The 25128-nt window shown below is 37.5% G+C and overlaps 2 protein-coding genes, 1 long non-coding RNA gene and 1 pseudogene across 9 annotated transcripts in view; 2 read left to right on the forward strand and 2 right to left on the reverse strand.

Annotated features, from left to right (window-relative positions):
* The window catches only part of COMMD6 (COMM domain containing 6), a 29525-nt gene extending 24203 nt beyond the window's left edge, over positions 1-5322 (reverse strand). The window contains exon 1 of the mRNA XM_036457097.1: positions 5211-5322. Within this exon, the coding sequence (XP_036312990.1) occupies positions 5211-5322 (112 nt within the window). The remainder of the gene's footprint in view (positions 1-5210) is intronic.
* UCHL3 (ubiquitin C-terminal hydrolase L3) overlaps positions 5220-25128 on the forward strand; it is a 42043-nt gene continuing 22134 nt past the window's right edge. For 4 of the 7 annotated variants that reach the window (XR_004991044.1, XM_036455933.2, XM_036455934.2 and 1 more), the window contains exons 1-4: positions 5220-5362; positions 5473-5484; positions 20319-20447; positions 24903-25059. Coding sequence is in view for 6 of the 7 variants with exons in the window: in XM_036455933.2 (XP_036311826.1) it covers positions 5321-5362; positions 5473-5484; positions 20319-20447; positions 24903-25059 (340 nt within the window). In the remaining variant the exon portion in view is untranslated. Of the gene's footprint in view, positions 5363-5472; positions 5485-7625; positions 7654-18336; positions 18376-20318; positions 20448-24902; positions 25060-25128 lie in introns of those variants that run through there. The other 3 variants (XM_036455936.2, XM_036455937.2, XM_036455935.2) reach the window with 3 other exon arrangements.
* Positions 7556-7863, reverse strand: LOC123653056 (annotated as a pseudogene).
* On the forward strand, positions 14689-17047 carry LOC118728905. Its single transcript, XR_004991046.2, has 2 exons — positions 14689-15792; positions 15893-17047. It is a non-coding gene; the product is annotated as an uncharacterized LOC118728905 (long non-coding RNA).

The raw sequence follows: 25128 nt of genomic DNA on the forward strand, positions 1-25128 counted from the left end.
ATGATCAGTTCACTGTTTGACCGCTCGCTATGATACGCACTGACCACCAGGGAGTAGACTCTCTCTGCAGGAGCTGCCCCCTAGTAGTCAGTGCGCTCCCACAGAGATAGTGCTACTCTGCTGACAGAGGAGCACCAGACGCTGGGCTCACAGCTGGCAAGTGCAGCTGCTGTGCGAACCTCTCCCACCTCCCTGGCAGCACTGCCTAGCAGTGGAGGGGGAAGGCGCAGCAGGGCCAGGATGAGTGGGAGCAGCGCAGTGCCCGGCGGGGCTTGGGCTCGTCCCCATCGCCTGCCATTTTGTGCACTACTACATTCCTGGGGGATGTTGGACTGCCGATTTTGGCCCGATACCTGCAGACCAGACTGAGGGACCCCACCGGTGCATGAATCCATGCTTCTGGCCTCTGGTAAATAAATAAAAATAAAGTCATTATCATAGATATAAGCAAGTTTCAACTCTTAAAAAAATTTTTTTTATAGCAAATGCTGCTCTCTTTCTTTAAAAAATTTTTTTAAAATATATTTTATTGTTTTTTTACAGAGAGGAAAGGAGAGAGATAGAGAGCTAGAAACGTCGATGTGAGAGAAACATTGACCAGCTGCCTCTTGCACACACCCCTCCGGGTATGCGCCTGCAACCAAGGTACATGCTCTTGACCGGAATCGAACCCGGGACCTTTCAGTCCGCAGGCTGATGCTCTACCACTGAGCCAAACAGGTTTCGGCTAAAAAAATTTTTTAAATTGATTTTAGAGAGAAAGGAAGGGAGAGGGATAAAGATAGAAACATCAATTGGCTGCATCCTGCATGTCCCCTCACTGGGGATCAAGCCCTCAACCTTGGTATGTGCCCTAGTGAGGAATAGAACCGGTGACCTCTTGGTTCATGGGGTGAGGCTCAACCACAGAGCCGCACCAGTTGGGCAAAATGTTTCAACTCTTGACCCATATAGAGGCAGATTTGTCCCTAGAATAATTGACAGCTTATTTCCTTTTTAGCCTTCTCCAACCCCCAGCTTTCTGAGTTCCATTCCCTGGTTTGTGAACATCATGCTGCTCTTCTGGCTTCTTTCCTGCTTTGAAAAGAATCCAAATATGGCTGCAGGAAATCTAGGCTGAAATCACTCTACAACCTTGGGAAACAGCTTAACCTTCCCAAGCCACCCTTTCCTTGTTTGTAATATGGCGTCAACTGTATTTCCTTCCCTGCCCACTTCACAGACTGTGGTAGGGATCAAACAAATATATGAGAGATATCAAGGTTTCTATCAAGTGTAACACCTGAATCAAGTCTGAATATCATTTTCATTGCTAAAATAACATCTCATTTAATTAAAATAATGAAACAGTTAATTAACAAATTAAAGTTGCATTAACGTACACATTTTTCAAAGAATTCGGAGGTAAAACCACACATTTGTATTTGGTTAGTAGAATTTGGGGGGCTCCTTTCTGAGTCTCAGCTGAGGCGCTATCCCCCGCACAGTCACAGTGTGTTGCAGGCTGGGGCTCTCTGGTGGGGTTTGGAGGTGGGGCAGTTCTATCAATTAGCTGGGTATTCCTTTTAATTTGACTATTCAAATTCCTGGCAGGTATAGCAATTACCTTTTGCCATGTAAAAATATAAAAACTGAAATGTCCACAAATCCCCGATGTCATGCTACAAACAAACATTTATTTAGCTTATATGTCTGGGGGGCTAGTGGTGGGTTGGCCCGACTAGACTGGGCTCAGGTGTCTCTCACTCTGCTCCTGGGACCAGCTGGCTAGCCAACTAAGCACGTTCTTCAAGGCTATGGAGGAGGTGCAAGTCAGCAAGCAGAAACACAAGCTTGTTACGGCTCAGATGTGGAACTGACACACAATTATTTATCTCCTATTTTATTGACCAAAACAAGTCACGAGGTAGAATTCAGTGTTGAGGAGTGGGGAAATATACAGCAGAGTCTGTATATTTATGGTATTTATGGTCCATACAGCAGAGTCTGTATATATGTGGTATTTTTGGTCTATAAAGTCACCATAAACACTGAATTAGTAAAGACTAAACCATTGCTCCCAAGGGTTATACGGATTAGGTTTCCATGAGACTCTGGTCACATTTTCATCCACAGGTCAATACATAACCTTGGTTATGTATGTTTCTGTTTAAAGATACCTCATTTACTATATCTTTAGGTCATACATGTACACAGTGAAATCACCAATAAAAATGCAAAAAATGTGCTCTGCCTGTGTGGCTCAGTGGTTGAGCATCAACCTATGTACCAGAAGGTCAAGGTTCGATTCCTGGTCAGGGCAAATGCCTGGATTGTGGGCTTGATCCCCAGTGGGGGGCATGCAGGAGGTAGCTGATCAATGATTCTCTCCCATCATTGATGTTTCTCTCTCTCCCTCTCCCTTCCTCTCTGAAATCAATATAAATATACATTTAAAAACACAAAAGATTGTGGCACAAAACAGACCACAAAATGAACACTTGTTTCCAATATGAGACTTCAGTGGGAGCTTGAGTTTTTTGCCATTCTTCCACCTATGTTTGCAAATGACTGTGAAAGTGACAAGAGTATTGATCTGGGGGCTATTGAATTATTAACAAGTAAATGTTAGCAAGTAAGCCAATTCAAAAAGAAGGATTCATGAATATTGAGGATGAACACTATTTTCCCCTTAGTGGAAAAAACTTAATAATATGGCAAAAGATGTGGATAAAGGAAGGGTAAAAATGGGGGCCAATAATATAGAATCTTGGGCCCCATCTCAGACTTATGGAATCAAATTTGCATTTCTGACTCCCCAGATGTCTGTATGCACATTCAGATTTCAGAAGTACTGCTCTCGCCAAAACCGGTTTAGCTCAATGGATAAAGCGTCGGCTTGGGGACTGAAGGGTTCGATTCTGATCAAGGGCATGTACCTTGGTTGCGGGCATATCCCCAGTAGGGGGTGTGCAAGAGGCAACTGATCGATGACTCTCTCTCATCGATGTTTCTAACTCTCTATCTCTCTCCCTTCCTCTCTGTACAAAATCAATAAAATATATTAAAAAAAAAAAAAAAGAAGTACTGCTCTCGATATGATTGTAGGTACACCCATGGCAGAGTGGGACAGTTAAATCCTACGAAGATTAGGGGCCTACTACATTAATAGAGTTTTATAAAATTTATTTTTCTATTCCTCACCCAAGGACATGATTAGAGAGCGGAAGGTGAAGAGAGAGAGAGAGAGGAAAATTGATGTGGGAGAGAAACATGGGTTGGTTTCCTTTCCTATGTGCCCTGTCCAGGGATTGAACCCACAACCCAGGTATGTGTCCTGACCAGGAATCAAACTGGCAACTTTTCCCTTGCACAGGATGACATTCAACCAACTAAGCCATGCTGGCCAGGCTAATAAAGTTTGTGGGGTTTTTTTAATCCTCACTGGAGGATATTTTTCCATTGATTTTTAGAGAGAGTGGAAGGGAGAGGGAAATACAGACAGAAATATCAATGTGAGAGAAACACATCGAGTTGTCTCCTGCACGCACTCAGACCAGGGCCTGGGCCAGGAAGGAGCCTGCAACCAAGGTACGTGCTCTTGACCAGAATCGAACCCAGGACCCTTCGGTCCATAGGTCGATGCCCTATCCACTGAGCAAACTGGCTAGGGCTAATAAAGTTTTTATGGGTCCAAAAGTCTGGGCATGCTGGGACAACTTTCTAAGGTGAAGAAAACGTTATTGCACATTTTATTTTCTATTAATTGGGAAGAGGCGAAGCACTTGGTGGGGCTTTTTGGCTTTTGGAGGCAGCATATGCCACACCTGGGAATACAGCTGTAAAACCTTTATTGGGAAACACAGGCAACTGTCAGTTTAAGTGCGTCCCTGAGTGCAGTATCGCAAGTCTAAGCTTAAATGCCAGCTGCCTTGCTACTTGGCTCTATGTCTCAGCAGATCCAATGGTGCTTGAGATGTCCATGGGAGTTAAGGATGCTGTACGGAGTCTTAGGTAAGCCCTAATAGGAGAGTCATGGTGCAAAAACTCAGGATCTGGAGCAAGTCCATACCTCTGACAGCAAGTCATTTGTAAAAGAGCCCTGGTATGCCACTGAGAACCTGACCATGAAACTCAAGTATGATGAAACCCCAGCCGCCCATCGTGTGTGGTGGATATTTCAGATTTACCGAATCACAGTTGGGTGGGGATAGCAGCAAGCTATCTAGCAGATAAGAAAAAAGAGGAGTCGTGGATTGGAAATTCCTTAGAGGTCAAAAAACAGTGACTAGAAAAAACATGAGTGGGAGAGTTGGCAGTTTCCCAAGAAAGGCAAACTCGGCATAATAATCTTTTTCTCACTCTCTGTTTCTCTCCCTGGATGCCCTCTATTGAGTGCATAATAGTAATATGCACTCACACCAGGTCAAATCTCTGGAGTTACCACTGACAATTCCTGCTCATCAAAAGGCTGACCCCTTAAAACAGTATCTTTTTAACCTGTGCCTCCCTCTCCATCTCTATGATTACTACCCTAACTCAATCTCATCAGCTCACGTGCAGGTTTTCTCCATTATTGACAAATGGTGTATCTGTATACCAGGTTATTTTATTCACGCTTCAAATATTTATTGTGCATCTATTATGTATCAGGCACTGGGTTAATTAGGGCTTTCGGATGGGCAGCTGCCCGGTCTCTACCCCTTAGACCAGGCCCACAGTAGTCAGCAAACTGCGGCTCGCTCTTTGGCACCTTGAGTTTTTAGCAAAGGCCAGTTTAGGAGTACCCTAATTAAGTTAATAACAATGCACCTACCTATATAGTTTAAGTTAAAAAAAATTGGCTCTCAAAAGAAATTTCAATTGTACTGTTGATATTTGGCTCTGTTGACTAATGAGTTTGCCGATCACTGGACTAGGGTTTAGTGGTGCGCCCCCTAGTGCCGCAGGCTGACGCTGCAGGGATGGGTGGGGCGCTGCCACCACGCGCTGGTCCTAGACAGACGCAAGGCGCATGCGCAGCTCGAGAGCGCTTGGCTTGGATAGGAAGAGTCCAAGCGGGAGGGGAGCAGGCTGTAGTCGGTGCGGATGCATTTTCCTTTTGCAGTAGGAAAGTGGCTCTTATTATTTTCCTCTCCTATTTTGCCTTAACGTACAATGTAGGTGAAGCTTAGTAGGAGCGGGAAAGGGGCTATCGTGTTGTCAAGCTCTTCTTCGTCCTTAAGCACTACCCCCCCCCGGTGGGCGGAGGGTTGGACGGTCCCAGGTCACGGCACGCGGGGCGGAAGCGGCCGCCGCTGCGAAGGCTGTCAGAGCTGGCGAGCGGCCGGGCGGAGCTGCCATGGAGCGCCACCGCTGGCTGCCGCTGGAGGCCAACCCCGAGGTGAGCGCGGCTGTGATTTCGGCCTGGGGATGCCGGCGGGGGGAAGCCGGGCTGCTGCCGCCGGTCAGGGGCCGTTTGTCTCTAAAGCGTGTTCTCTGTTTCGTTTCCAGGTCACCAACCAGGTGAGTGAGGCGTCTGGTCGCTCGGGACCCTGGAGCCGTCCCCGGCCGTCTTCACCTCCGCGCCGCCCTGGAGGGGTCCCCCCCGCGGGTGTGCCCGTTTCACGGCCGCCTCCCTCCCTCCCACCTGGCTCCTGGAGGTCCTCCCAGCTGGCCCGGCTCCCCCCGTGGTCCCATTGCCCCCGTCGTCAGGTGTCCTGCAGCTCGGGGTTGGAGGGATGTTCGTTCACCCTGTGTTCCTGCTCCTCGTTTCTCTCTTCGTTTTCTTCGGTTTCCTTCTTTCCTGTTGGCGCCGATCCCATCGTTTTCCCACCCCAAGTACCTTTTGGGTGACTTAACTTGCCGGCTCTACCTGACTCCAAGCTTTGTAAACTCGCCCACCCGGTCCTGGTCGTGGAAAATGTCATCCTCCTCCTGCCCCGTGAAGTCATCTCCCAATCATCTCCGGACCCAGCCGGGCGCCTCTCTTCCCCGCCACGCCCCCTTTCTCTTCCAGTTTCTTAAAACTGGCATTCAGTTCCTTTTAGAAAGCTCAGTGCGGTGGTCCCCACACTTTCTTTGCCACCTAGTTCGTCTGGGTTTGGAGGGTCCAGTTCGAGGAGGAAGAGGGGACATCCCCCAGCCACTCCATGAAAAGAAGAATGAGTGCTACCAGGTGTAAACTTTACATTTCCTGAGGTCTCCTTTGCCTTACATTCTCAAAAGGTAGTTTACTTTGTATTGCCGCCTTAGTTTATTTTGACCTATAAAATTTTCCTCCCGTCATCTTCATTCTTGTCACCAAAGAATAACGTTTGTCACCCACTTCATTGGCTTTTGGTTTTTCAACGCTTGCAGAAAATTCCTTGTATGATGAAAGTAGATAGACGCATTTGAACGTTGTCAGCAAATCTGCTGTCTTCCTCAGGTTTATTATATGCCTTTGAAATGACTTTTTCCCCCCAACTCATCTCTTCAGTAATCTAGAAAAAGCTTAAAACCCAGCATATATCTTTTATATTATTCTAATGGTGGCGTTTCCTATCTATGTTAATTTCCTTTTGTATTACCCCCTTTGAAATGTGCTGTTCATTTTTTTGCCCCCCTAACACATTTTGACTATAAGCTGAGAGTAATCTTTAGGCAGAAGTCAGTATTTGCAACTTCTGACTTTAATGCCATAGGAAAGAAGCATATTTCTCTTAGACTTAATCCAAAACTAGTTGTACACCTTTTGTGAAAAATCATATATCTGGAGAGTGCTAGGGTTCCATTGATATGTGTGTTTGTTCTTTCATCAATACCCAACTGTTTTGATTACTGTAGTTTTATAGTAAGTCTTATTTTTCAAAATTGTTTAGGCTATTTTAATCACTTTGCATTTCTATGTAAGTTTTACAATCAGCTGGACAATTTCCACAAAAGTCCTAATTGTGATTTTGTTGGTGAATGTGTGCCCAAATCTATAACTACATTTTGGGGGAAATTTAGCATCTTAACAATATTGAGTCTTGCAATTCATGAAGATGGTATATCTCATAATTTATTTGACTCGTTACAACAGTGTTTGGTAGTTTCAGCATGTAACTATTACACATATTTTGTTAGATTAATACCCAAGTGTTTAGTGATTTTTTGGTGCTATTATAAGTTATACTGTTTTAAAATTTTAATTTCTAATCATCCATTACTTTTTAAAAATATATATTTTATTGATTTTTTACAGAGAGGAAGAGAGAGGGATAGAGAGTCAGAAACATTGATGAGAGAGGATCATCGATCAGCTGCCTCCTGCACACCTCCTACTGGGGATGTGCTCGCAACCCAGGTACCCTTGTCCGGAATCGAACCCAGGACCCTTCAGTCCGCAGGCTGACGCTCTATCCACTGAGCCATACCGGTTCTGGCTCATCCATTACTTTTGTAGAAGTACTGTTTTTGTTTTGTTTTTTTTAATGAAAAAAAGAAACTTTATTTCAGATAAAATTAATATTTCCAAAATTAAGGATAAAGCAAATATACTTTCTTGTGTCCATTATTTTAGGTAGTTGTGATTTCCATGAATAGAGTTACTGAGTATCATTTGAATATTTGCCTATGTGTTTGTTGGAACCTTCTGTAGCCTTGATAGCAATTTCAGTTTTTCTGAATTCTTTTTCCTTCAGGCATTCCATGTTGCATTCTTCATAAAAGGTAGGATCATTGTAGTAAGCCATTGGACATTCTTTCAATGCAGAATTTTCTTTCTAGCATTTTACTACCTAAGGATTCCAGATTCCTTGCACATATGGTAAATCTTGAACTTGTTCAGAACATCTCTCTTGGGCCTTTTATCATTATTTTAGGGATCAAAACATCTTTTTCGACATGTCTGAGATGCTATTCTGTTGGGTTGAGTGCCATCTCGGCAACAGAGTTCAAGATACTGGTTTTTATATATTGATTTTGTGTCCTACTGCCTTGCTAAAGTCACTTATTCTAATTGTTTTTTAGATGCTGTGTGATTTTCTATATAGACAATATTCTCAATGAACAGACTGTTTTATTTCTATATGCCTTTTATATCAACCTATGTGCCTTTTATATCTCATTGCACTGGCTAGGACCTTCAGTACAACATGGACGGTTGGAGATAGAACAACCTTGCCTTGTTTCAGATGTTAGGGGGAAAACATTTGATCTTTCATCATAAAAGATGTTAGTTGTAGGATTTTGGTAGATGCTTTTTATCAAGCTAAGAAAGTTCCCTTCTTAGTTTGCTGAGAGTTTTTTACTCATGTATCAATGTTGAATATTCTCAAATGACTTTTCTGCATCTCTTGATATGATCATTTAATTGACCAATTTAACATAAACATCGAATAGAAGGGACATTTTTCAGCTCATTTTATGACCAGCATTACCAGACAAACCATAATAACAAAATCTGAAAGCCAATATCCCCTGTGAACATAGATGTAAAAATCCTCAACAAAATATTAGCAAAGAGAATCCAATAGTATATAAAAGGATAAAATATTCTGATGCAAACAGTTTATCCTGGTATTATAAAGCTGGTTCACCATTCAAGTCAATCAATGTAATTACCTATATTAACAGACTAAAGAACAGAACTATTTTTAAATCATATTATTTCTTTTAATAAGATGTAAGCTTGTTTTACTGGAAACATATTCTGTGATTAAGCTATTATTGGACTTTGTTCCTAGGTAATCATGTAAGCTCTAAAAAAAACATTCACTTGTTCACATTAATTAAATAGTATTTTGGGAGCATCTTTTATTTTTTATTTTTTTAAAAAAAATATATTTTATTGATTTTATACAGAAGAAGGGAGCATCTTTTAAAAAAATTATTTCAGAAAGAGGAAGGAAGGAGAAAGAGAAACATCAGTGGAGAGAAAATCATTGATCGACTGCCCCCTGCCTGCCCCTTACTGGGGATTGAACATGTGCCCTGACTGGGAATTGAATCCTGACCTCGGGTTCATGGCTTGACCCTCAATCCCTTGCCACACCAGCCAGGTGGTGGTACCTGAGAAGGAGGTGGTTATATTGTGGTGATTAAAACATTCATAGTTTTCTGCTTTTCAGTCCAATGGGAAGAAACAAAAAAGTAAGTAAATAATTAGCAATAATACAGGTGCAATGATAGAAATTAACAGGGTACTGTGTTGAAGACAGAGAAAACATCACAGGTTAGATGGTGACGAGATCATTCTGAAGTGTCATAAATAGAAGAGATGTTTTTTGTATATAATTGTATTCTATTTCTGGCATGCTTTGTTGTAGTTCAGTTTGTTTTAAAATAATTTATAAAAGAAGTGATGCACTGTTAGTGGGAGAATGTGCAAGTAACTAGGCAGTGATTGGTTTTAGTCACAATTTTTGTGGTTGTTTCTTTATTCTCTTTGTATTAATGATAAAACTGAGATAGATAATGAATAGATATTTAATTAACTGACTAGCATTACTAGAATTAAGCCACAGGTAAACCCCAACGACAGTACCCAGCTATACCTTTTCTAATTTTCTCAAGTTAATGGAATAGAAGGCCTTTCACTTACCTTGATTTCACAGTGTTACCATTTGGGAGTTGCATGTGTTATTATTGTACTTTTAGTTTGAGCAAATATTGATTTTGCTCTAATGATGCCTACTTTGTATAAGAATGATCAACAGATCATTATTAACTATTACACATTAACTACTAGTAACCATGTGTCTCTAGGTATGTTAAGCAATTATTTCTTTTGTTGTTTAATATGCTATCAATCCCTTCTAAGAATATTTTATCATGCTACAGGTAGGACTTACCTAAAATGAAGTAATAGAAAATTTATTTAAAAAATTTAAGCATCTTTTAATTTACACATACATTTAAAGGGGTCATAGCAGCTTGTAGCAGATTTTAGGTAATTAAGCATAAGAATTATAACTTTAAAACAACAAACAAACAAAAAAAACCCTCCAGTCTGTGATATAGGCAATCATAACATTTCTTCTTATGAGCACACTAGATTTTCATCCTGATTTATATTTTGTGATTTGAGTACAACACAGCCACACTATGTATATTTTAAATGTTAGTGTGTTTTAGAACCAATAATTTTTGGTATGGAAATCCCCTAAAAATATTTTTAATGGTGATTTTATTGAAGAGGTAATATATTTTCTAGCATTCTATCTAATAAAGAGGGAATATTCTAATTAGATAGTCATGCCCTCACAAAAAGGCAGTGCCCACAGACAATAAAGAGGAAATATGCTAATTGACTGCCATGCCCTCACAAGATGACAGTGCCCACAGCCACAAGATGGTGACACCCAGTCTTCTCAACCCTGCCTCATCCAGCCTCAGTCCCCCAGTTCCCTCAGCCCCTCAGGGGAAGGCAGTTGCGGGAGATCATGCCAGTAGGAAAGTAGTTAGGTGTCAATCAGGCTGGCAGGGAAGTGGTTAGGGGGCTATCACGGAGGCAGGCAGAGTGGTTAGGGGCAATCAGGCAGGCAGGCAAGTGGTTAGGAGCCAGCAGTCCTGGATTGTGAGAGGAGTCCCAGATTGGAGAGGGTGCAGGCTGGGATGAGGAACACCCCTCCCCCCCTGCACAAATTTTGTGCACCAGGCTTCTAGTAATTATAATATCCAAAGGAGAACAAATGTAACATAACTATTATATTTAGCTTAGATGCTTAGAATTGGAAAAAGAATTAGAGATCATCTGCTGGGCTTTTGCCATAAATATACAAAGATTTTCTAGTTAGTAGATCCCATCTTGGGGAAAAACCCTGTTACTCCATCCTCCTCTAGCTACTGTCTCACATCTGTTTCCCTTCTTTGTAAGAATTGTTCATAGGAGCTGTTGTTACTTTCTCATCATTTCCCTCCTGTGTTCATTTTTATCTGACTTGTTTCTGTCCTCACCATTTCATATTAAGTATTTTTGTAGCGTTTACTAATCATCACTTTGCCAGATCTATTTGTCATTTTCTGTCCCCAAATTTCTTTTTATATATATATATATATATATATATATATTATTGATTTTGTACAGAGAGAAAGGGAGAGAGAGAGAGAGTTAGAAACATCGATGAGAGAGAGTCATTGATCAGCTGCCTCTTGCACACTCCCTACTGGGGATGTGCCCGCAACCAAGGTACATGCCCTTGACCGGAATCGAACCCGGGACCCTTCAGTCCCCAAGCCGACGCTCTATCCATTGAGCCAAACCGGTTTCGGCTCTGTCCCCAAATTTCTTGATTTCTCAGCAACATTTGATAGAGTAGGCCATTCCATCTTTCTTGAAACATCATCTTTTCTTGGCTTCTGTGATAATTCTGATTTTCCTCCCTTTTCACTGTTTCCTAGATTCACATTTGCTAGATCTTCTCCCTCCCAGCTTCTAAGAAGTTCCTGAGAACCTTGTCCTAGATTGCTAATCTTTTCTATGTGCGTTCTCTTCCTAGCGATGGTTTCTATTTTGTAGCATTAATACTATCAACCGTCACATAGTTGATCATATTTTCTCTAAGCCCGGACTTCACCAAATTGGAAACCTGTAAAAAAACAAAAACAAACAAACAAACAAAAAACCCTCCAGTCTGTGATATAGACAATCATATATCTCCATTTTGATGTCTTATAGATACCTCAGACTTAGCATGGCTGAAAAAGAAATCTGGATTTAACCTCCTCTCATCTGTCCTCCAAATGTGTTTTCCCCAGGCTTTCAAGGGCACTGCCTTTTTATCCAATGCCCGAGTCACTGTCATTGAATCTTCTTCACAACTATGCTAATTTGGAGAGGCTCTATTGCAGTGATTTGGTGTCTTGGGTTTTATCAGGGCTGTGAGACTATGAGCAGTTCCCTAACCTCTGTACCTTAGTTTCTTATAACCTCTCCTGATCTTGTAAAATTGTAAGGATTAAATAAATGACTACATGTAAAGTATGTAGAGCAATTTCTAGAACAAAGCATTCACTCTGTGAATGGCCAGCTTTTTAAAATATTGTTCTTTCCCTAACCTCTCTCATCCTTGTAGACTTTTCTTTCAAATTATATTCCAAATCTGGCCATTTTCTTCATTTCCACTACTACAGCCCCAACTACCATCATCCTCAGTTTAGACAACTGCAGTAATTAGTTTTTCTGCTTCTCCTTTCACCTCCCAGAAATCTATTGTAGTCTCCATATGTACCCAAAGTGGTTTTTTAAAAATGCAAGTCATATCTTTTGTCTCCCTGTGTAAAACAGAACACAGAAGACCAAGAAAATATGGTTTTCCCAACTTCCTGTGGCCTGAGGAGCAAGTACTGCCCCCTGCTGTTCCACTCCTGCTGCGCTGTCTGAGTGCCACACCCATTCCTCCTGCAGAGGCTTTGCACTTGCTCACTTTTTGCTTGAATCGTCCCGATCTGAGTTGTTTCTTGTCATTTGTGGCTTAATTTGAAGTCACATCCTTAGCCTTTTTTTTATTAGCAGTTAAAGTTCCTCTCCACGCCCACCTCCCCTGAATCTGCACTGACATTGTGTCGTTTTATTTTCTTCACAATATGTACTGCCTTGTAAAACAATCTTGTTTATGTATTTACTTGTTTATTGAGTGTATACTACTACTAGAATGTAAATCCTATCAGAGCAAAGACATGACTGAAGTACTAAGAATGGTGACTGGCTGCTAGCGTACTCTCTACATATGGTGAGTGGGAGAATGAGTAAACATATAGTTGCTCCAGAAAATCTTTCTCAAAATCGCCTTTAATGTGGTCATGAGTCTTTTATTTTAATATTTTAATGAGCAGCATTCTATTGCATATTTTCTTATAATAATGAGTAGTATATTATAAAAGCTAGAAGAATTATATTTGTTGAAACAAAATCTGTTTTTCTATAACTTCTTCCAGTTGCCCATTAGTCAATCCCAGTGAAACCACACAGAGTAAAACTAATTGTTCTTTCAAGATATTACTGAATAATATCTGGGGTTAAGGATCATAATAATTTAAGGTTTTTTTGAATGTGCCTAGACTCTCCAGCTGTGATGTCTTGCAAAACCTTATCATTCTTGGTCACCTTCCTTTAAGCTTGCTTCTGTTTGTCATTGTCCTTTATAAAATAGGCCTCTCAAAGCTAATATTATAAGACTTTTTTTTTTTTAAGGTTTTCAATTATAGTTAATATTCAATATTATTTTATAATACTTTCAAGTGTACTGCCTAGTGATTAGACATTATAAAATTTACAAAATAATTTCCCCTGTAAGATCGAGGGCATACTTGGCACAATACAATATTATTTACTATGTCCCCTATACTACCCTTTACATCCTGTGACTATTTTGTAACTACCAATTTATACTCTTTAATCCCTTCACTTTTTTTACCCAGTCCCTCCAATGTCCCTCTTATCTGGCAACCATCAGTTTGTTCTCTTTATCTATGAGTCTGTTTCTGTCTTGTTTGTTCATTTATTTTATTCTTTAGTTTCCACATAAACATAAAATCATATGGTATTTGTCTTTCTCTGATTGACTTCTTTCACTTAGCATAATATCCTCTAGGTCCATCCATGTTGCTGCAAATGGTAAGATTTTACTCTTTTCTGTGGCCATGTAATATCTATATTGTATATGTAGATGTACAATGTGTGTTGTATATGTTACACCTCTTCTTCATCCAATTGTCTACTAATGGGCAGTTAGGTTGCTTTCAAATTTGGGCTATTGTCAAAAATGTTGCAGTGAATATAGGGCTTCTTATATTAGTATTTTGATTTTTTTGATAAATAACCAGAAGTGGAATTGCTGGGTCATAAGGTAGTTCTATTTTTAATTTTTTGAGGAACAGTCATACTGTTTTTCACTGTGGCTGCACCAGTTTACAATCCCACCAAAGTGTTCTCTTTTCTCCACATTCTCGCCAACACTTGTTTGTTGATTTATTAACCATTCTGACAGGTGTGAAGTAGTATCTCATTGAGGTTTCAATTTGCATTTCTCTGAAAATTGAGGAACAATTAAGCATCTTTTCATATGTCTATTGGCCATCAGTATGTACTCTTTGGAGAAATATCTATTCAGGTTCTCTACCCATTTTTAAATTGGATTGTTTATTTTTTTGCTGCTGTTTGTGTTCTTCATAAATTTTGGATATTAACCTCTTATCAGATGTATCATTGGTGAATATCTTCTTCCATTCAGTAGGTTGGTTTTTTGTTTTGTTGATGGTTTCCTTTGCTGTGCAAAACTTTTTAGTTTAATGTAGTCCTATTTGTTTATTTTTTCTTTTGAGGAGATATCCAAGAAAATATTACTAAGAGCAATGTCAGAGAGTTTACTACCCATGCTATTTTTCTAGAAGTTTTATGGTTTGGGGTCTTAAATATAAGTTTAATCCATTTTAGCTTATTCTTGTATGTAGTGTAAGAAAGTTTTTGCTTTTTTTGGTATATAGTATATATAGTTTTTTGGGGTTTTTTTGCGTGTATCTGTTCAGTATCCCAAGTTTATTGAAGAGGTTATCTTTGTCCCATTGTTTTTTGTTTTTTTCCCCAGTTTATAATGATCTTTATTATCCACAAATGAGTGGGGTCAGGTGGTGTTTCTCTTTCATTGATTGGCTTATTTCACTCAGCATGATGTTCTCCAATTCCATCCAGGTTGCTGCAAATGATGAGAATTCCTTCTTTTTTTATGGCAGCATAGTATTCCATTGTGTAGATGTACCTCTTTATCCCATTGTATATTGCCTTCTTTATCATAGATTACTTGACCATATTGGCATGGGTTTATTTCTGGGCGCTCTATTCTGTCCCATTGATCTATGTACCTATTTTTATGCCAGTTCTGATTACTATAGTATTTTAGTATAGTTTGTTATCAGGTAGTATGATACCTCCAACATTGTACTTTTTTCTCAATATTGCTGTGACTATTTGGGGTCTTTTGTGATTCCATATAAATTTAGGATTATTTTTAATAGTTCTGTGAAAAAATGTTATCTGATAAATGAATTCAGTAAAATAGCAGGGTTCAAAATTAAAATAATGCATTATTTTATAGTAAACTAACATTGCATTATTTTTGTTGACAATTGTGTAGTTAGTTCATATTGAGCTTTCAGAGAAATAAACCCCTTAATTCCCACATAAAATGTTTCCAGTATTTTCCTATTCTGTACTTTCTTTTTCTTTTTTTTTTTATTACATCTCTATTAAAATTAATTTTGCTAGTTTCCAGGTTTTAAGAACCATCATTTTCTCATTTAACTATTAGTTATGCTCCTAGTTTTACATCTAGCAATTACTACTACCGGTAGTATACTTTTAATAATAGTTAAATCAAGCAATTACTAAATAAGTATAATTTCTGGCATAACCCACAGCATTAATGAATTTGTAATAAGGAAGAATCTATTGCTGTCCAGGATGTTAGATCTTAAAGACCAGAGAAAGTGGCTTTAGAACAAATTTGAAAGGAAAGGAAATTTAATTTTTCTATTAAAAATTATAAAATCAGATTTTTTGTTATTTGACGGTCACCTAAAGATTGAGGGACAATTCATTATAACAATAAATCAGTGAAGAAGCTAACAGTGTTTAGATAGAGAACTGCAATTTGTGTGCAAAAATCTGGAGGGAAGAAATGGTTAGAGACTCTTTAAGAACTGGAAGAGTTCATTGTGGCTCAAGTTAGAAAAAAAGGTACAAAAAAAAAAAAAATGCTTCAAGCAGTGAGAGGTGGGGCTCGAAAAGTAAATAGGTGCCAGCTCATCCAGAGTTTTGCATGTGGATTCTGGCAGCGAGACCTTGAAAAATCATATAACTTCTCAAACTCAGTTTTCTTTTCTTTTCTTTTTCTTTTTTTTTTTTTCCAAGACGCTGGCTGAGGAGAATTTTTATTACTTTTATGTACAGAAAACAACAGTGCACACTCAGTTTTCTTATTGGTGAAACCTACCCTTCCTGTTGCAATAATGTTGAAGTGCATTAAAACTCTGCAAATTGTTTCTGATACATCATAATCTTAAAAATTATTATAAGTAATTTAAAATACTCTTTATCTGGTGGAAAGTTTATCATTGGGTCCATGAATAAAAAGGATAAGTTGACCAAGGATATTGTTATTTACTAATTTTTTTGACTGGCCAATATTTTAGAGGCATTGTGAAAATTTAGTGAGCTAATCAGTCAGAATATTTTGTTATTCTATTACCCAGTGTTTTGAAAAGCCAGAAGACTAGTGTTAGAAGTTATGAGCCTTTATTTTCCTTCATGTAAACATTATGCTAATTTTATAGAGATAGCTTTGCAAATGCATATATAAGATACTTTTCTTCATGAATGGTCTGGAAAGATTTTTGAAGAGTATAATTCTAATACTTATTTTGGGTTTTCTTCCAGTTTTGTGAGTTTAAATAAAATACACATGAATCAATTCTATCGATTTGTCACTTAGAAGATGCATTTAGCTATTACAAAATTATACTTTTTTTTACATATTGAAAAATAAAAAGTTGAGTTCACACTATTCAAGCTAACTGCTGTTAATATTTTAGAGACATTTTTTTCTTATTTTTCTTTATTTGCCTATAATCATCAAACCCACAGAAGGGTTGGTTTTAAATTATAAAAGTAAAACACCTTTAAGATTTAAAGAGGCAAAAGTTGACGACTTATCTTATACTTAATAGATACTACTTTAATTGAACTTTATATCAATCTCATTTGATTTGGCGACATAAGTAACACATTAAGGAAAACTATGACTCTAGTGATAGTTTTTGTATTTAATTTAATTTATTTTTCTATTTAATTTAATCATTAATTGTGTCTGCAGTTTGATACTACTCAGTCTCACTACAATTGCCACCTTTAGAACTTGGTATTTTTTTATACTTGTTAGCTTATAACTTAATTACAATATGGCTTTTACGGGTACATAACATTACATATACATTTAAATCCTCTTATCAGGATTAGGGCTGTCAGTACTGTGCAGGTAATATTTGAAGTTGATTAAATGAATGCCTGAATTTAGATTAATAGCCAAATGTATTTTTTTTTTTACCTCTTTAATATGACACAAATAAACAAATATATAGCCCTGCTCAGTGGATAGAGTGTCAGCCTGTGGACTGAAGGGTCCTGGGTTTGATTCACATACATGGCATATGGCCTGGAAGGCAGCCAATCAATGATTCTCTCTCCCTCTCCCTTCACCTCTGAAATCAATTAAAAAAATATTTAAATAAATATACTAGTATATCTAAGACCTTAATTTTGACCAATCATGTTATCATTAAGTAGAGTTTCTTCTACTGGCTGAGAAATAGATGGGAATACCTATGTGTAAGATTAATAATATTGTTTATGTAACATGGCTTGCTTTCCATCAATTTAGCACATCGATTTTCAACTGGTATGTCTTAAGGATTTTTAAAACATGCAACACCTGACTGTTGAGTCAGGGACACTGACCTCTTTTTCCTTAGATTGTGAAATAAGAAAATGACAACAGTCAATGCAATGATAGCTGTTCTGTGTGAATGACCTGTCTTAAATCATAAATATATAGGTCATATAATAAAGTTGCATGTTATTGGTCATGTTGTATAGTAATGTTGCATCTGATTGGTTAATTCTTGATACCAGAAATACTTATATCTAAGTACAGATGCCTGATTTTTAAAAATATATTTTTATTGAATCAGATGAAGGGAGGAAAAATAGAAACATCAAAAATGAGAATAATTGATCAACTGCCTCCTGCATGCCCCCTACTAGTGATTGAGTCTGCAACCCTGGCATGTGCCCTGACCCGGAATTGAACTGTGACCTTCTGGTTCATAGGTCAATGCTCAGCCATTGAGTCACACCAGCCATTGAGTCACACCGATTCTTTTAAAAGTCACTTTGGAGCAAAAAGGCTAGGTAATTACTATTGTTATTATTTTTTAAATCAAAATTATACCTATTTTTTGTTAAAATAGCAAAATATATTTTTGGTGTGCTGCAGAATTTTAGTAATCAGTTTATGTGTGCTCAGAGGAGCAAAAGGTTGAAAATTGCCAAGTTAGCAAGATCTGACCTGATGAACATGTGATCATTCTTTAGGGAGAAATACCTCGGGCACTATTTTATTTTTTAAAATATATTTTTATTGACTTCAGAGAGGAAGGGATAGGGAGAGATAGAAACATCAATGATGAGAGAGAACCATTGATCGGCTGCCTCTTGCACATCCTCTGCAGGGGATTGAGCCCACAACCCGGACATATGCACTGACCCAGAATGGAACCGTAACCTTCTGGTTCATAGGTCAATACTCAACCACTGAAACATGCTGACTGGGCCAGCACCTCTTTATTTTTAAATTTCAGATGATGTTAGACCAATAGATGCTATAATGTATTTTTGAGGTAAGGTATAATGATGAATTTTTAATATGATTTTTTTGTTTCCTCTTCTCATTTTTTTTCTGTCATCTGAAACTTATTTTGTGATAGTACACTTTAAAAAACCATCTTTATTCAGTACAGACATTTGTTAAGAATTTATGAAATTGTCATAATTCTCATTATTACATTTCTCTTTTTTCTCTCTGCAGTAGGTTAGGGCCTGACATTTTATTTTCCTATGAAATCTTATAATAATTTAAAAACTCCATTCTTGCCCTGGCCGGTGGTCTCAGTGATTAGAGCATTGACTTGCACGCTGAAGGGTCGTGGGTCCATTCCCAGTGAAGGGCATGTACCTGACTGGGAGGCAATCAACCTATGTGTCTCTCTCACATCAATGTTTCTCTCTCAAACTCTCTCCCCACCCTCAATCCCTTAAAAATCAATGAAAAAAATATAATTGGGTGAGGATTAACAACAAAAACAAAACACTATTCTTTTGTTATAGTTGTTTTGCCAGATATAAGAATCAGTACAGATGACTAGATTTCATTGTGTACTAGAGGTCAGGAAGCCAGTAGTATACTCCTTATATCAAGCATTCTCTGGTGTTCGCACAAGTCTATTGGACTTTTTTTGGCTTTAAAGACTCTTTACTTATTGATATTATTTATGATATCTATTTATTTTCAAACTTCAGGCATCATTGGTAAGTAGGACAAATTGTGTTGATCTTCTAAAATAATTATCTACTAGGACTTGTATGGGTTTGGTGAAATCCTGGCTTATTATGTTCTGTCCCAAAGTAATGGATTTTGAAAAACATTTTGCTTAGTTTCATTCCCTATTTATGGGAAAGCTATTTTATTCTTATTGAATATCAGTAATATTTGTATCTTGCATTCCCTTTTATGTATTAGACTAGAGGCCCAGTACATGAATTTGTGCACAGGTGGGGTCCCTCAGCCTGGCTGGTGATTGGGGCCTATTGGGGGACCGGCCGGCAATGGGGAATGACCACGGGAGGTTAGCCAGCCGGTCGGGGGGATAGCTGGCTGGGGTGAAGGCCTGTAGGAGGTTGGCCAGCTGGTGCCCCCCACTGATTGAGGGGGGGATGGCCAGCTGAGGAGAGGGGCTTCAGGAGGTTGGCCATGCAGGAGGAAGGGCTATGGGAGGTTGACTGGGCAGGGGAAGGGTTGCAGGAGGTTGGTCAGCTGGCAGTGTGCGGGTTGGGAAGCTGCCACAGGAAGTTTGCTGTGGGAGTGCACTGACCACCAGGGGGCAGCTCTTTTTTTAAAATTTAAATATGTTTTATTGCCGAAACTGGTTTGGCTCAATGGATAGAGCGTCGGCTTGGGGACTGAAGGGTCCCAGGTTCGATTCCAGTCAAGGGCATGTACCTTGGTTGCGGGCATATCCCCAGTAGGGGGTGTGCAAGAGGCAGCTGATCGATGACTCTCTCTCATTGATGTTTCTAACTCTCTATCTCTCTCCCTTCCTCTCTGTACAAAATCAATAAAATATATTTTAAAAAAATAAAATAAAAAAAAATAAAAATGTTTTATTGGTTTCCCACAGAGAGGAAGGAAGAGGGATAGAGAGCTAGAAACGTCTATGAGAGAGAAACAAAGACCAGCTGCCTTCTGCACCCCCCTGCCGGAGATGTGCTCGCAACCAATGTACATGCCCTTGACCGGAATCGAACCTGGGACTTTTCATTCTGCAGACCGACACTCTATCCACTGAGCCAAACCAGTTTCGGCAAGGGGGGACAGCTGTTGGGTTGAGAATCTTCCCCCTGGTGGTCACTATGTGTCATAGCGACTGGACAACCTATCGTTCATGTCATTTGGTTGTAAAGATTGCTTAGGCTTTTATATATATAGATACATAGTATTTACATGTTGATTATTTCCTTACTAACACTATATATATATATATATTTCCCCCCCTTCTTTTACCAGTTTCTCAAACAATTAGGTCTACATCCTAAATGGCAGTTTGTTGATGTATATGGAATGGATCCTGAACTCCTTAGCATGGTACCAAGACCAGTATGTGCAGTATTACTTCTCTTCCCTATTACAGAAAAGGTAATTGTTAAGTAAAAGTTTTCAGTAAATGCAAAGTTCTCTTTTATTCTATTAAATATTATGCTCTTCTTTAACAACAAATGACTCCCTTTTTGCATAAAAAGAAGAAATCTAGGTAGCGGGGATACCTTAAAATCTAGTTTCATTGAAGAGATAATATTTAGATTTTGATTTATAGATTGACAATAAAATCCTGAGTTAATCTTTTAAACTTGTGTAATTTCCTTCTTTAAAAAATTTGATGAGATTGCCTCAACTATGGTTGATGTAACATTTACTCACATTTTGATGTATATACTTCATTTATTTTAAGAAATTTTTATTGATTTTTGGACGGAGAGGGAAGGAGAGGGAGAGAGAATCATTGATGTGTGAGAGGAAAACATTCATTGGCTACCTCCTGCACACCCCCTACCAGTGATTGAGCCCACTACCCAAACAGATGCCCTGACCGGGAATCGAACCAGTAAACCTTTAGTGCGCAGGACATCAACCAGCCAACTGAGCCACACTGGCCAAGGTTTGATGTATATACTTTAGAAATGTTAAGTAGCTGAAACCAGTTTGGCTCAGTGGATAGTGCATCAGCCTGCAGACTGAAAGGTCCCAGGTTCGATTCTGGTCAAGGGCACATAACTTGGTTGCGGGCACATCCCCAGTGGGAGGTGTGCAGGAGGCAGCTAATTGATGTTTCTAATTATCTCTCTCCTTCCTCTCTGTAAATAAATAAAAAATATTTTTTAAAAAGTTAAGTAATATGATGATCTTAAACCTGTCTTAGAAAATATATGAATTAAGAATATGTTCAAATTTTCAATATATAAAATATGTAAATTTAAAAATATATATGTAAAAAGAAATCCGCTTTTTTTTTTTTTTAAGGTGATAGGTATAACTAATGGCATGGATTACATTATTTTCAGGATAAACTTGTTTTGGGTGGAAACATTAAGATTAAATATAGTTTAGCCAAAACCGGTTTGGCTCAATGGATAGAGCGTCGGCTTGGGGGACTGAAGGGACCTGGGTTCGATTCCCGTCAAGGGCATGTACCTTGGTTGTGGGCATATCCCCAGTAGGGGGTGTGCAAGAGGCAGCTGATCGATGACTCTCTCTCATTGATGTTTCTAACTCTCTATCTCTCTCCCTTCCTCTCTGTACAAAATCAATAAAATATATATTTTAAAAAAGATTAAATATAGTTTAATTGGCAGGTTTAGGATGTGTTGGAATTATAGTTAATAGATTTCTATTTACAATAAATTCCAGTCACTGTATTTCAGGCCTTTCTTTTAAAATGATGATATATAGATATATGTATTATGGAGCCAGAACATTTAAGTTTATTTCAATATAGCTTGTAAGTCCCAATGTTTCTGATTTTTATTTAAACTTAGAAACAATAGAATGAACTTGATAGTTTAAAAAAATGAATTATATGTTTGGGAAGGTATATGAGAAATGAGGTGTTGATGATTTGGTATAAAATGCTCACATCATCTTATTTTTCAGTAATAGAAGGAGCTGTGTCTCATAGAAATTAAGAATTAGGCTTTTCTCAGTCCTAGAAATTCCTGGATCATTTTCTTTATACCAAAACTAATTAACCTGAGTTTAAGATAAAATAAATACTGAAATATTTTTCTGTTTTAGTTAAGAGTGCTATAAAACAAATTAGTTAAAGAAGGGATATTTCTTCATATTAGCTGTTTGTAATATTCATAGAAATTTAGAGTTAGAAATTTCTTGTGGTTATCCAGTATTAGACTGAACATCTACTTTTAGTGGTGAGGTTGTGATTATTCTGGAATTTGAGGAACAGTAGGACAAATACTTAAATTTATACTCTCCTACTCCAGTGTTAACTTCTTAAAACTTAGGCTTTTTTAGTTGGTATGTGATATAAATATGAGTCTATGTCTGAATTGGAAATTTTCCAAACCATTTATTTTTATGGTCTACTTTTTTTTTTTTTTTTTTTTTTTTTTAGGAATAAGTAGAATTTGATCTCCTTTATTTAGTGGGTCATCAGTATTAAAAAGAGCATTATTTTTATTATCAATAGGACTTCTTTAAGTGGATCATTAGTACTGAAAAGCTTATTTTAAGATTGCTAGAAAGAGCACACACTTCTGTAAGTCATTTATAGATACTGTTAAGTATTAGAATAATTTTAAAGGTATCTGTAAATTACTTACAGAAATACTTATATAAGTAGAGAATATGGTGGCATCTGTTAACTTTTCCATGTTTCGTACAATTTGTAGGTTCCCCATTTCAACTCATAAGTGACATATTAAAGTTACTCTAATGATATCTAGTGGATGTTTTAAGAGATACAAAGCGTTTTGGTCTTCTGTGTTCTGATTATGGAACTGATTATGTTGTTGCAAATGGCTTAAGCATACTAATAGCAAAAGAACTGTCATGGGTACCCCATTACCCTTTAAATAAAGTCAATTATGGTTTTCAATGTGTGCTTTATAGTTGAGTTTACCAGCCAACGAATAGTAAGTGGAAAGGCTATAAATTATTTTTTTCTAATATTTTGATTGTCTCTTGACTATGTGTTTTCACTTAGATCTGCCATAAGTACATTTTCTTTTTTTTCAATACTTGCTTTGGTATCGTTTTAGGATTTCTCTTCGAAGCATTAAATCTTGTGAAGTTTTCAAATATTTAGCAAGGAACAATAATATTAAACAGCAACAAGAAACTGAACTGTAGAACCATACAAACATATCAGGATAAGACCTTACTATATTGAACATTTAAGTTTTTATCAACTGAACTTATATGAATGAAATAATGGTTCAGAATTTATTATGAAAACATAACTACCAGTTTGTACTTCTTAATCTCTTCTCCTTTCTCACCCAGCCCCCTAACCTCTCTCCCCTCTGGTAACCATCAGTCTGCTCTCCGTATCTTTGAGTCTGTTTCTATTTTGTATGTTTATTTACTTTGTTCTTTAGATTCGATATATAAGTGAAATCATATGGTATCTGTCTTGCTCTGACTTATTTCACTTAGGAAAATACCCTCTAGAACCATCCATACTGTTGTAAATGGTAATATTTCATTTTTATGGTCAAGTAATATTCCATTGTATTTATGTACCACAACATTTTATACAGTTGTCTGTTGACGGATCCTTGGATTGCTTCCATATCTTAGCTATTGAAAATAACACTGCAATGATGAACACAGATTAAAAATGAGTGAGGAGAATTAGTGTTTTGTATTTCTTCAGATATATACCCAGAAATGGAATCACTGGGTCATAAGGCAGTTCCATTTTTAATTTGTTGAGAACCCTCCATACTGTTTTTCCTAGTAGCTACACCAGTCTGCATTCCCACCAACAATGCACAAGTGTTCCCTTTTCTCCATGTCCCCGCCAACACTTGTTGTTTGTTAATTTATTGATGACAGCCATTCTGACAGGTGTGAGGTGATAACTTTATTGTGGTTTTAATTTGTATTTCTCTGAAGATTTTTGAGCATCTTTTCATATGTCTGTTGGTCATCTATATGTCCTCTTTGAAGAAGTGTCTGTTCAGGTTCTTTGATCATTTTTTAATTGGATTGTTGTTGTTGGTTTGTTTTATTGTGAGTTGTATGATTCTTTAAAAATTTTGAATATCAACCCCTTATGAATATGTTCTTCCAATCATTAGGCTGTCTATGGTAAGTATTGTTGATGGATACCTCTATGTGAAAAAACTTTTTAGTTTGTTGTAGACAGTAGAAAAATAAAACTACTTTTGAAAAAGGCAGTTGACTTGATTTGGCCTGTAGATTCTAGTTTGCTGACTCCTACTCTATTGGAATTTGAAAATTATAGACAAAACAATAAAGTCATCTTTCTACTCTCCCCCCTCTGCTTCTACTCACTCATTTTTAACCTTTAGTAAATAATTTTTCAAAGCTGCACAGCTAATAATGGCAAAGCAAGGATGTGAACTCTGGCAGTCATATGTAGAGCTCACATTTTTGACATTCAACATTATACCATATTGGTTTTACAACCAGTTATTAGAAATAATGGTGAATGTTATCAATATTGTATGCTTATAAATATAGTGTGAGTTTTGTTATTATAGGATGATTCAACTATACAGAAATGTAGAAAGTAAAAATCCTCTAGAAATCTCTTATCCCAGAGATAACTAAGTTTTTTTTATATCCTTTCAGATTTTCAATGCATATATAAAATAAATATTTTAAAAATATAAATGAGAATTTTATTCATGTATATTGACCTACAAGCACTTCATAATCATAGATAAATTTCTATAATAAGTAAGAATATGTAAATCTACTTTTTTTTAAAAAAGTGCTTTATAGTATTTTAGTAAGATATCCCATACAGTTAGAATTTTTGAAGTTTTATGTTTAAGTCCTTTTTAATATATTGTTTTCATATTTCAACTATTTATTTTTCTTTAATAGTATGAAGTATTCAGGACAGAAGAGGAGGAAAAAATTAAATCTCAGGGACAAGATGTTAAATCATCAGTATATTTCATGAAGCAAACAATCAGCAATGCCTGTGGAACAATTGGACTGATCCATGCTATTGCCAACAATAAAGACAAGATGCATTTTGGTAAATAACTTTTCATTACTACTGTTTTCACCCTTCAAAGTATAAGATAACTTATTGAGCACTAGGTGG

Source organism: Pipistrellus kuhlii, unplaced genomic scaffold (genome assembly GCF_014108245.1).
Source record: "Pipistrellus kuhlii isolate mPipKuh1 unplaced genomic scaffold, mPipKuh1.p scaffold_m20_p_3, whole genome shotgun sequence".
NCBI classification, from domain to species: domain Eukaryota; kingdom Metazoa; phylum Chordata; class Mammalia; order Chiroptera; family Vespertilionidae; genus Pipistrellus; species Pipistrellus kuhlii.